The 12,639-nt window shown below is 41.1% G+C and overlaps 1 protein-coding gene across 1 annotated transcript; it reads left to right on the top strand.

Moving 5' to 3' along the window:
• The first annotated feature begins 459 nt into the window (after window positions 1-459).
• Window positions 460-12,605, top strand: vars1 (valyl-tRNA synthetase 1). Its single transcript, XM_053326395.1, has 29 exons — window positions 460-527; window positions 1,289-1,644; window positions 1,845-1,988; window positions 2,103-2,310; window positions 2,395-2,510; window positions 2,604-2,679; window positions 3,143-3,243; window positions 3,345-3,472; window positions 3,610-3,774; window positions 3,862-3,943; window positions 4,035-4,154; window positions 4,712-4,820; window positions 4,923-5,102; window positions 5,255-5,379; window positions 5,505-5,608; window positions 5,718-5,876; window positions 6,618-6,708; window positions 6,830-6,935; window positions 7,094-7,164; window positions 7,414-7,539; window positions 7,646-7,750; window positions 8,150-8,297; window positions 8,535-8,662; window positions 8,923-9,078; window positions 9,214-9,438; window positions 9,647-9,758; window positions 10,710-10,885; window positions 12,161-12,310; window positions 12,403-12,605. Exons 2-29 carry the CDS (start codon window positions 1,291-1,293, stop codon window positions 12,469-12,471), a joined length of 3,834 nt encoding a protein of 1,277 aa, XP_053182370.1. The 5' UTR covers window positions 460-527; window positions 1,289-1,290; the 3' UTR covers window positions 12,472-12,605.
• Window positions 12,606-12,639: the final 34 nt, after the last annotated feature.

Here is a 12,639-nt window from a genome sequence, read left to right as displayed (position 1 = left end):
AGATGATGCATGTTTTGTAAAATAGTGGTGTCTTCTCATGTGGGATGGGCCAAATGTTTGGCATGCCACTGAAATAAAAATATACATAAAGTATTATAACACCATAACAGTATAATACTCAAGGAGCCATTCTGCATAATGATAACTTTTACTTAAGTAAGGGACACTAGTGGTTATTCTACCATTGTGTTTTTAAGGTTCAATTTTTTTTATATGAAGATCTTTTGTAGCGGAAGCGGCTGATCAAAACCGGAAGCCAATTTTGACCTAGGATGGCAAAGGTATGACCACGCTACTGTGCCTCTGATTGGCTAGTACTCGTTGGCTGGGTTGGCCAGGATTAATGATGAGGATACGGATTGGTTAGGCTTAGAGTGAGAATGACTTCGCCATCCTAGGAAAAAACATGGACCCCGGAACGCATGGTTGGCTGTAGTTGCATCAGACGGCAGAGAGGCGGAGAGGACTCATGTGGGTCTGCTGTTTATGCTAACTTAAGCTGACGTCTCTTTCTGTTTCAATCAAAGGTAGGGACTATTTTCATGAACATGTTCAATTATAAGTAATGTCTTTCTTTAACACTATCCTTGGAGCCACTCTTGAACAACTACTGTCTTCCTGAGTAAAACATTGAGCAGTATGCAGGCATTGAAACTCCGGGTTTAGTTTGCCGGTGTTTAGCTAAAGCTAACCAAGGTAGCCTGCTTGGCAAGACTTTTCGTCAGCATTTGACAGGTGGCAGAGATCCGCTTCACAGAATAGGAGTCAGATAAGTTAGTTACATAACCAGCTTATTGTTCTGACACTATGAACCAACGAAGCCAATATAATAACTGGATTGTTTACTAAGAAGCAACCTAAAGATATCACCGAGTTTGTCACGACTAATATGAGAAACTCACACATGTATTGCTCACACTCATGGTTCACACTCAGACTTGTATTAATTTACTGGAGACTTAACCTCATCTTAACATAACCCTAATCTCAACCATTGACCCTAAAATCAGCTTTCCCCCAAGTGTGGACATGGCTTTTGTCTTTGATTGGACAAGCCGCCCCCAATTCATTGATCCCAAGTCTGAAATATTCCCCTAAAAATAGCCTATGACAGACCCCACACACACACACACACACACACCACTATTATCAGTCAGGTATAGAATAACTAACTAGCTAAACTAAATGGCAAACATGTTGTCAGGCCATTCACTAACAGCAAAAATGATCTAAATGTGCACAAGTAAACCCAAGTTCGCAATGTACATTATTTCTGTGTTTCCTCCAGGGATGGCCACTCTCTACGTGTCTCCTCACCCTGATGACTTCAGGAGCCTTCTGGCCCTTGTTGCTGCAGAGTTTTGTTCGTCCTCGCGCCCACGGACCATCACAGAGGACCCTCCTGCGTCTCTGAATGCCCGCTCCAGACCGACCCTTGTGCTGGCTGCTGCGGACGATGACTCCGTCCTGAGTGGGGCCAGTGCTGTGGCCTGGTACTTGGCTTCTCAGGGAAAGAGGGCTGGTGTGGATGCAAAGCAGCAGAGCCAGGTGTGGCAGTGGATCAGCTTTGCAGACAACGAGCTCACCCCGGTGTCCTGCGCTGTGGTCTTCCCACTGATGGGGATGATAGGAGTGGATAAGAAGGTGAGAAGAGTATCCACATGTTTAGTTGGACGTCTTTATGAGTTACACTTGTGAGGTTTCGTTTTTCACTTATTCTTTTATGTGTTCTGCTATGTCACGGCACAGTTTCAGTCCAAGATATGATTCTTAAACAAGATACAATCCAATTTCCGTGTACACATTCCACAGGGAAATGAATCCAATGACTTGTGTTTTCTCAGCTCCAGCAGAGTTCCCGTACAGAGTTGTTGCGTGTACTAAAGGCTCTCGATCGAACACTTGAACCAAGAACCTTCCTAGTGGGAGAGAGCATCACCCTGGCTGATATGGCTGTAGCTGCAGCTGTCCTTCTACCTTTCAAATATGTACGTATGTCATGCAACACTGAGTTGTCTTACAGGTTTATCCATTCAGTTGATTTTTATCTGTGACATAAGTACAGCCTCTCAGCCTGATTTGTTATTCTTTCTCTTTTGTAGGTGTTGGAGCCGTCGGACAGGAAGGTCTTGGCGAATGTTACAAGGTGGTTCACAACCTGCATTAATCAGCCACAGTTCCTGAAGGTGCTGGGGAAGATCACTCTGTGTGAGAAGATGGTGCCGGTTACACCGAAGACCAATGCTGCTGAAAATGCCAAAGCTGCCAATGCCAGTCCTGCTGCTGACTCTGCTGGAGCCACAGCTAATGGTCAGGAAGTCCCATTAATAGTTCATGAATATATTTATTTTTTTGTGTAATTTGTATTCAGATCTTTTTTGTTTCCTCTCACAGGCCCACCAAAGACAGAAGCCCAGCTGAAGAAGGAGGCTAAGAAGAGAGAAAAGCTGGAAAAGTTCCAACAGAAGAAGGAAATGGAGGCGAAGAAAAAGACTCAGCCACCGGCAGAGGTATTTATACTTTGCAACTTCTTATAAATAACACTTTGTAAAACATTGTTGTCACTTAAAAAAAACCCATAATTCTACCTCTTTCTGTTTCAGAAAAAGGCTAAACCCGAGAAGAAGGAGCTGGGAGTGATCGCGTACAACGCCCCTACTCCTGCTGGAGAGAAAAAAGGTGATTAATTAGTATGGGTGGTTGGGACTGTATATAGAAGAGGGTATGCACTTAACATTAATGCACAGTGAAGTTGACAGAAGCAGCTGATCGCACAAACAGATTTAGCAAGAATTTGGAGATTTTATGGACCAAAGGCTAAAGAGAGGCAAGCATCGTTACACAGTACCTTCTATTGGTCTGTATAATGTTAACTTACCAAGCAGACTGTTTTCTAAATGAAACACCTGATTAAATGTATACAACAGGATAAATCATGCTTTAAAATAGGATAATTGTTAAAGCTTCAGTTCAGTATTCAGTTCAGTTACTTCCTCAAGTTTAAGCCTAGTTTGGATCATTGTTAGTTTTACTTCACTTTTAAATGCTCCAGTTACAGCAGCTCTCTCCGTTCATAGCAGGGTATTTTAGTTTCATTTTTAGCTTCTTATCTGAACGTGTTCTTTCTTTCCTCTGGTGTCAGATACCATCAGTCCACTTCCTGACTCCTACAGCCCTCAGTATGTTGAAGCTGCCTGGTATCCATGGTGGGAGAAGCAGGGATATTTCAAGCCTGAGTTTGGAGTATGAAAGTCCTTTGACTCGGACTATAATACCACATACTTTTCATTTCAGTTAGTGCAGCCAGTAGTAATAATGTGTCTTTCCCTCTCTACACTCTGCAGAGAAAGAGTATTAGTGAGCCGAATCCTCGTGGCGTCTTCATGATGTGTATCCCTCCACCTAATGTGACCGGATCACTTCACCTGGGTCACGCCCTTACCAATGCCATTCAGGACAGTCTGACCAGATGGTAACTACAGAAATTACTACTTCTGCTATTGAGATTAAAATACTGAAAATTCATTGTCGTACTCTTGATGAGACTCGTAAGTTCTCACTTCTTGTCATACTGTAACCATGTTGTTATTTTCTTTTCACTCTGTCCAGGCACAGGATGCGCGGTGAGACCACTCTGTGGAACCCAGGCTGTGATCATGCTGGTATTGCCACACAAGTGGTGGTGGAAAAGAAGCTGATGAGAGAGAAGGGCATGAGCCGCCACGACCTGGGCAGGGAAAACTTCATCCAAGAAGTCTGGAAATGGAAAAATGAGTGAGTGAAAGAAGTGGTAGAAAAAAGAGATGTAAAAGATTTGAAGTAGGAGAAATGCTTAAATAAAGCCTCTTTTTGCCTTTTTAGAAAGGGAGATCGCATCTACCACCAGCTGAAGAAGCTGGGCTCCTCTCTGGACTGGGAGAGAGCCTGCTTCACCATGGACCCTGTAAGCATCTGAAATACCTCAACTCAGTTAAATTTCACAGAACGTGAAGAAATACTCCTCATTTATAGTCTATACTGTTCTCTCTGTCCAGAAACTTTCCTATGCAGTTCAAGAGGCGTTTATTCGAATGCATGAAGAGGGAGTGATCTACAGGAGCAAGAGGCTGGTCAACTGGTCCTGCACACTAAACTCTGCCATCTCTGACATTGAGGCAAGTTACAATGTGTTCAAATGTCAAAAAGTGCACCTCAGTCTGCTGTTTTCTTACTTTTTATACTCAAATTATAGGATCTTACTGTCATGGTTTGAATTAGCCAAAAATACTAAAACTGTTGGTTAATAAGCCTCAAAGCATTATATAGTATATCTATATGTAGCTTGCTGATGAATATCAAACACCAATACATTTTGAAAACTTCAGAATTGAAAGTTGTCTTGTATTTGCTTGTTGTTTAATCTGATATATCCTGATGTTTAGTTCTTCTGTGGCTGTTTGTGTTTATCTAAAAATTTAAACATGCATTTGGGAAGTCCAGATGAATTTGTTAGATTTTGGGGACATCATAGTGGCTCAGGGGCAAAGATTTATTTTTATAATGGAGTAACAATGTGATTATACTGTTCTGCTGTGAATATTTTGGTGTTCACAGCAAATGATCCGTACCCAGCCCTGCTTTATTAACCTTGTAATATGACTGTTATGTCAACTGTTTTGCCATTGCTGCACATGATGTGCTCTATTGATGACCTTTTCTGGTTGGTTTTCAGGTGGATAAGAAGGAGCTCACTGGCAGAACTCTGCTACCTGTGCCTGGTTACAAAGAGAAAGTCGAGTTTGGAGTGTTGGTATCTTTCGCCTACAAGGTCGACGGGTCAGGTATGTGAGCTGATTGAGAGCAGATTATTTTAAACTGAGACGCTCTGTGCCACTTTAGTAATACTTTTCTTCACATTCACACCTTCTCTTTCTGTTCTTTAGATGAGGAAGTGATTGTGGCCACAACTCGTATTGAGACTATGCTGGGAGACACGGCTGTAGCTGTGCACCCCGCCGACTCCAGATATCAGCATCTGAAGGGGAAAATGGTACTGCATCCCTTCTGTGATCGCAAGATGCCGATTGTCTTTGATGACTTTGTGGACATGAACTTTGGAACAGGTAGGCACAACCACTGGAACAGAGAAACAGTGTGCTGAGGATAAGTAAGCATAACAACTCGTTAAGATAGCCACTTTTCCTCATTAGGGCTGTTCTCTTTTTTTCCCTCCTCTCTCCTTCTCATCTGTCCCTCTGCACCATTTTCTGTTCAGGCGCTGTCAAAATCACCCCCGCTCATGACCATAATGACTACGAGGTTGGAGAGAGACACAATCTGGCCTTCATCAACATCTTGGATGAGAACGGCCTGCTCATTAACGTTCCTCCTCCCTTCCTGGTATAGTGTCTCATTATCGTCTTTCCCCCTGCAATGTGTTTCCACTGTGACACTAAAAGTCAGAAATGATCCTAGTTTGCTTGGTAAAGAAGTTTCAATTTTAACTATTCTTTCTGGCCCTCCAGGGTATGAAGCGTTTTGAGGCTAGGAAGGCAGTGCTTCAGGCTCTCAAAGACAGAGGGCAGTTTAAAGAGATCAAAGACAACCCTATGGTTGTACCAGTCTGCAGGTGAGATTGGGTTCATGTCTGCATGTGTGGAGCACAAATCATTGTTGGTTGAGATCTATTCATTCTTCACGTCTTTTTAAGCCTTACTGAGCATCTTCTTGTGTATCAGTCGTTCCAAGGACATCGTGGAGCCGCTGCTGAAGCCACAGTGGTATGTGAATTGCACAGACATGGGCAAGCAGGCCGCCGACGCCGTCAGAGAGGGACAGCTCAAAATCATCCCTGATCACCACCTCAAGACCTGGTTCAACTGGATGGACAACATTAGGTGATTAACTCTTCTTGATTTTAAACATGTTTCTTTTGTTTTATGTATGATGTTGAATATTTTGAAATAGGTGTGATCCATTTTATAGTAATAACAATTATTAGTCTAGGACTTTGATATTTACAATAAGTGCACTTATGAGCTATTACACTGAAGTCTTGACAGAAGTACAACGCAGCTACTGATTATTAATCGATTAGATGATCAGCAGAAATGTTTGAGTCATTGTTGTTTTGAAGCAGATATGCCAAAAAATGTTGCTGCAATTACCTTCTCAAATCTGATGATTGAAAGCTTTTCTTTGTTATACATGATAGTAAACTTGGTGTGATTTGGGTTTCAGACAAAAGAAATTTAAAGATGTAAACCTTTTCACAATTTTCTCACATCTTAGACAAAGCAATTAGTTTCTAAAATGTCAGAAAATAGTAAAAAATATCCATTACAATTTCTCCCAAGGTGAACCCGAAGGCTATGTCTTCAAAATGCTTGTTTTGTCTCATCAAAGAAAAGTGGCCAATCCTCATAATTGCGAAGCTGGAACCAGAGAACATTTGGAAATATATGTTTGAAAAACTGCATAAATTAGTAACTGATGATCAAAAGATAAAAAAGATAGTTGATGTTGATTGATTGATCTAGCAGATTATTCACTTTAGAGCTCTAGCCAATAAATTATTAAGATCAATCAAGTGTGTAGTGAGTCTTGTTCCAGATTTGATCAGTCCGTCTTCCTCTCAGGGACTGGTGTATCTCTCGTCAGCTGTGGTGGGGTCACCGCATTCCCGCATACTTCGTCACTATCAACGATCCTTCTGTTAAAGCAGGCGAGGTAAGAAGACACCAATCACTACTGTCGATTCTAGAGGTTTTCAGATGACATATAAAAGCTATTTGCGTAATTATTGTGCATTTCTTTATCTATTTCCTTTATTTATTTTCTCTGTTTTTAGGACATGGATGGTCATTACTGGGTGAGTGGGAGATCGGAGGAAGAGGCCAGAGAGAAGGCAGCAAAACGCTTCAATGTGTCAGCTGACAAAATCACCCTCAGACAGGGTAAGATTTAATAGTTTTTAATTTAGCTGTCTCATTACCACAGTCATTTTTAAGGTTATCTAATCTGTTCATGTTATGCCGCTGCACAGATTCACCTAATTGAATTAATTCTACTCCATATTCATACAGATTTGATAACTTTTGTTCCCGTATTTCAGATGAGGATGTTCTGGACACTTGGTTCTCGTCTGGCATTTTCCCATTCTCCATCTTCGGGTGGCCTAATGAGGTAAAAGACTGAGGTCAACCAACCATATACTGACATTAATGGCGCCTTTTTATGCTAAAGATATTTATGGATATCAGTTGCAGTAGAAACTCTTTTCAAAAACAGCAGATTATGTGATAAAGAAGAACGTTTAAACTTTAAATGCTGCCACCAAAATCTGCTATCATGAATATATGTAATAATTTCATGTGGCTGTATTTTCCTTCTGTGTTTATGTATTTCCAACATTAATGTTTGTTTGTTTTTTAGACCCAGGACCTGAATGTGTTCTACCCTGGCACCTTGCTGGAGACAGGTCATGACATCCTGTTCTTCTGGGTCGCTCGTATGGTGATGATGGGCCTCAAACTGACCGGCAAGCTGCCCTTCAAAGAGGTGAGAACAAAAACAACTGCCCAGAAAACAATAAAAAAAAACAGGAAATCATATTAGTGTTGTTAGCCGGACATGATTAAGTAATGATGATTTTGCTTTTTTTCAGGTTTATCTGCATGCGGTGGTGAGGGACGCCCACGGAAGAAAGATGAGCAAATCTTTAGGCAACGTAATTGACCCTCTTGATGTCATTACTGGAATCTCCCTAGAGGTAAATCCTAATCACACTTTGATGCATGTTCTGACACTCACACGTACACACAAACACTGTCTTTTACATGGTCATCACATGCTCATTGCACCCCTGAGGCTCATTTTCTTATGTAAGCTTTATTAAGCACTTTTTTTCTGCCTCCAACAAGCTTTTATTGATGCCATCAATCTCTTTACCAGCTGGAAGGAAACTGCTCAGTCAGACCTGTCCTCTAGAGGGCACTGAAGGACTTGTAGTAAACTGCACTTTAACCTAAAAGCCTCCTCAAATATGCTTGCCTGTCCACCCAATTAAGGCGGAGGGAGAGCCCTTATTTTCAAGATGCGAAGACATGAACACATTGTTTTTGTTTTCAGTGGTGACATCCCTCCTTATACCTTGTCCTTTTCCCTCTAGGGTCTACATGCCCAGTTGACGGACAGTAACTTGGATCCACTGGAGGTTGAGAAGGCAAAGCAGGGCCAGAAGTCAGACTATCCAAATGGCATCCCAGAATGCGGCACAGATGCTCTGCGGTTTGCTCTGTGCGCCTACACTGGCCAAGGTGAACTCATTTGTCTTCTTTTCCCCCCGTAAGGCCTCCATTGGCCAACGGCCTTGATAAAACTGCATCTCAACCCAGACTTCCTAAAATATGTCTGAATGGTGGATAAAGGCATTGACAGTCTTGTCAGTACAAGGCCAGTTGTTTAAAAATCAAAAAAGCAATGTTACATGTTAGATATTTAAGTATTGATTTCATTTATGCAGACATTTTCATTCCTGTGAGTGTCTTTCTCAGGCAGGGATATCAATCTGGATGTCAACCGTATTCTGGGTTACCGTCACTTCTGCAACAAGCTGTGGAACGCTGTGAAGTTTGCCATGAAGACACTGGGAGACAACTTTGTACCATCTGAGAAAGCCCAGGTGAGACCTAGAGAAAAAATATGTTTACATATTTATATTCATTCAGTGACACACGTACCCTACTTTGACCATGTAAATGTTTTCTAAAGCAGTTTTTTGTTTTGTTTTGGGGGATTTACTTTGCCCATATGCTGTCTTTCAAAATAATCCTGCATTGTATTCATAACCTTGCCCACTCTGACATTTGAGAGAAGGTACTCAGCACAGGAGTTGTTTACTGAATAAATCTTTTTTCTTTACACATCATTCGATACTTTCAGTTGTGTGGAGAGGAAAGCGCATCAGACAGGTGGATTCTGTCTAGGCTGAGTGCTGCAGTTTGTCTCTGTGACACTGGCTTCAAGGCCTATGACTTCCCATCCATCACCACCGCCATCTACAACTTCTGGCTCTATGAGCTCTGCGATGTCTACCTGGTAAGACAGTTTGTGGCCACTGAGCATCTTTAATACATTTTTTGCAGAGGGGAGACTGTGGTCCCTTGATATTGACTTTATGTGGACCAAACCACATTCCACTGCTTTCTCTCATCCACTTCTCCAACTCTCCAGGAAAGTGTGAAACCAGTGTTCAGCAAAGCAGAGGCAGACAGCACCAGCCAAAGACAAGCACTGGTGTGCAGACAGACCCTTTACACTTGTCTGGAGGTCGGTCTGCGCCTTCTGTCTCCCATGATGCCCTTCGTCACTGAGGAACTCTACCAGAGGTTACCACGACGACGACCTCAGACTGATTCCCCAAGCATCTGTGTCACATCCTACCCTGACACTGAAGAGGTGAGATAAGGAAAGGGGAAAATATTGTTGTTCAAAATGTCACTGATGCGCAGATGACTCAGCAGGTGACAACTGATGCAGTAGTTTGTATAAAGTGGCAGCGTTCCTCATTGTTTGACAGGGTGAAATAATAGTCACAGCAGCAATTTTTTTGGTGATGTTCCCTTTCTGTCTTTGTGAGCAATATGTTTTATGTGATTTGTTTTAGTTCTGCTGGCACAGCGAGGAGGTCGACCGTGACATGGAGTTTGTAATGACTGTTGTCAAGACGATCCGGTCACTGAGGGCAGACTACAACCTGACCAAGACCCGGGCTGACTGTAAGATGACACACACAAACTAACGTGTTCAAGGCCAATGATATTTAATACATCTAGAGATCTTCACAATTCCAAAATGTTGAAATTAATTCATTTTCAAATAAGTTAACTTTAAAAATAAAGCTGCAAGCGGCAATGAAGACTTCAACTTAATATGACCTTCAGAAGAATTTTAAAAACATGCCACATGCATAAATTGCCACATGGTTGGCAAGTTTGAATAGGGCGCCTGGAGTTTTCAACCCTGGACCTTTGTAACGACAGAGATGGTGACACCACCAGAGAAACATGGTTACTACAGACCTTCTTACAACTTGATGCATCATATGTGTCATAGTCATAGTATTTTTGTCTGTTTAAACTTAAAACATCAAAATACTGGAGAGAAAGCTATGAAAATAACACACCATGCTGCTGGTTTCAGGTGTGTTGTCAAACAATTTGGCTATTGAATATCACTGTGAACGGTTTCCCTGATCTGAACAACATATGAAACTCTTGATATCTGTAGCCCATCTGTATGTCTCTTTCAATGTTGGTAGCATATGAATGAAGACCTGTAGAGATTTAAATGTTTAAAAAAATATAAAGTGACAGACTTCTGAATTGAACATAAGTTGCAGTGCTGCAAACCTTTGTTACAATTCAGTGAATGTGCTGAAACAATTTCAAGTAATCAGCCACCTGGGTGTTATTATTTAATTTTTTGTACATTATCAAGACTGTTCATAAAAGCCTGCCACCTTTTTTCAAGAGATTTTGGAAGGCTCACCCTCCTTGCCCTGAATATAACTGACAAAAATACAAGAACAGCCAGGTTGACAAAGGACATATTTTTCTTTCCACACTGCCATAACATACCAGGGACAGTCTGTATTGAGTCCTGAGTGAATCTTGTCAATAAGTTATTCTCTTGATGCCTGACCTTTTGTACATCAATTTCTCTCACAGGCTACCTCCAGTGCATAGACTCTGCTACTGTGTCCCTGGTGCAGAAGTACAGTCTGCAGATTCAGACCTTGTCGTACTCACAGGCAATCATCCCTCTGATTGCCAATCAGCCTGTTCCAGAGGGCTGCGCTGTGGCCATCGCCTCTGACAGATGTACTATCAACCTCATGCTCAAGGTGAGAGCCGGTAATCTGCCCAATTTAGTTTAAGTCCTACAATCCCTCCTCTGCTAACTTCACATGTGTACGATGGAGTATTAGGGTCAGACTAAGAGAACTTTTTTTTTTTTTTTTTTTGAAATTACAAGAATGAAGTCATAATATTAGGTCTACGAGAATAAAGTTGTAACATTACGTTTGGCATCATTCACTCAAATGGTTGAAGCGCATAATAGGTTTGTATTTTAAATGTCAAATTAATGTTAAATATTAAAGTTAATGTCGCTACCACAGAAAGCCTTGCACCACCACCAGACAGCTCCTCTTCCACAAAAGAAGCAATTTCTTCCAAGTCCGTGTGGTTCTTTCTTCAAAATAGACACAGTCGTTTGCACAATCGTTATCGTTATTCTCGTAGTATTATGACTTTTTTCTTGTAATATTATGAATTTATTCTCGTAAAGGCTTCAGCAGTTAGAGTTAGACATATTAAGTGGATATCCTCTAAACATAGTACTTTTAGTACCAAATTCACTCTTTGTGTTTCTGTAATGAGCCACAGTGGTGGGATAATAACAGGAAGAGGAAATTTTGCACTACAAAGACCGTAACTGTTAGAGATACCCATATGATTTGATTAATTCTCACTGTATAAGCCTCACATCAGCTTCGTTAAATTTTAATATGTTTTTTTGCACAGAATCATGACTTGATTGTCACCCATCTTAGATTTTAATTGCTTTGAGAAGAAATGTCTTCAGGGCCACGATGAGCAGGAGGAATGATTACAGCAAACAAAAACATTTAAGTGTTCATGTGGGCACCTGACTATTGTTTGAATAGGTGGAAAAACATGATCAAGTATTAACATCAAGATGTACTTCATAATGCAGATGGGCTCCTCATGTGGAGGTGACGCTACTACTACTTTATATACTGTTGGACTGTTCAGTCTCCTTTCAAATTCTATTAACTGAACATGTTTCGTATGTAAAATGTGAATCAGCAAATTCATTAAAGCTGTCAAATATAATGGGGTTCAAGTGTGAAGCTGCAAAACACCATAACACTCGATACCTTTTTAAATTTGTACTTGAGTATATTTGCTTAATTACTGCTGAATAATCTTGGAGCATGAATACACCTCAGCTGCTTTCTAATCAAGGCAGGTAAACATGCTGGGAATACTTAAAACTGTGTCTGCTCCACTTGAATCCGCTGTTTTTCCTATACTGGAAGATCGTAAGTTACAACTCTCATCCTTGTCTTCCATTTACCTTTTTATTCCCACAGGGTCTCATTGACGTAGAGAAGGAGATGGGGAAGCTGATGACAAAGAAAGGTGACTTGGAGAAACAGATGGAGAAACTGAGAGAGAAGATGGCAAAGAACGACTACAAAGAGAAGGTGCCAGTGAAGGTGCAGGAGCAGGATGCTGAGAAGGTGGGAAAAAGAAATCAAATCGGAAGGTTTTTTTTCCTCTCAGGTGTTGACTTGTGAATTCCTGATAAATAATGACTTCCTTTTCTCCACAGCTACGACAGAGCCAGACCGAACTCGAGAAAGTAAAAGAAGCCACGGACAACTTCAGGAAAATGATGTAACTTTCCCCTTTAGCATTATGTAAATCAGGATTTATTTCCATTTTTTCCCCATGTCAGTGTATTAATTTTCATATTCATTTTCGAAGTTGATTGTAGTGTGGAAGGAACTGAATAAAACTCTTATGACAATTGTATTCACAAGTGTATTGTTCTGAGGCGGTCTATTCA

This window comes from Scomber japonicus, chromosome 10, assembly GCF_027409825.1.
Source record: "Scomber japonicus isolate fScoJap1 chromosome 10, fScoJap1.pri, whole genome shotgun sequence".
NCBI classification, from domain to species: domain Eukaryota; kingdom Metazoa; phylum Chordata; class Actinopteri; order Scombriformes; family Scombridae; genus Scomber; species Scomber japonicus.
This window is presented reverse-complemented; position numbering and strand designations above follow the sequence as displayed.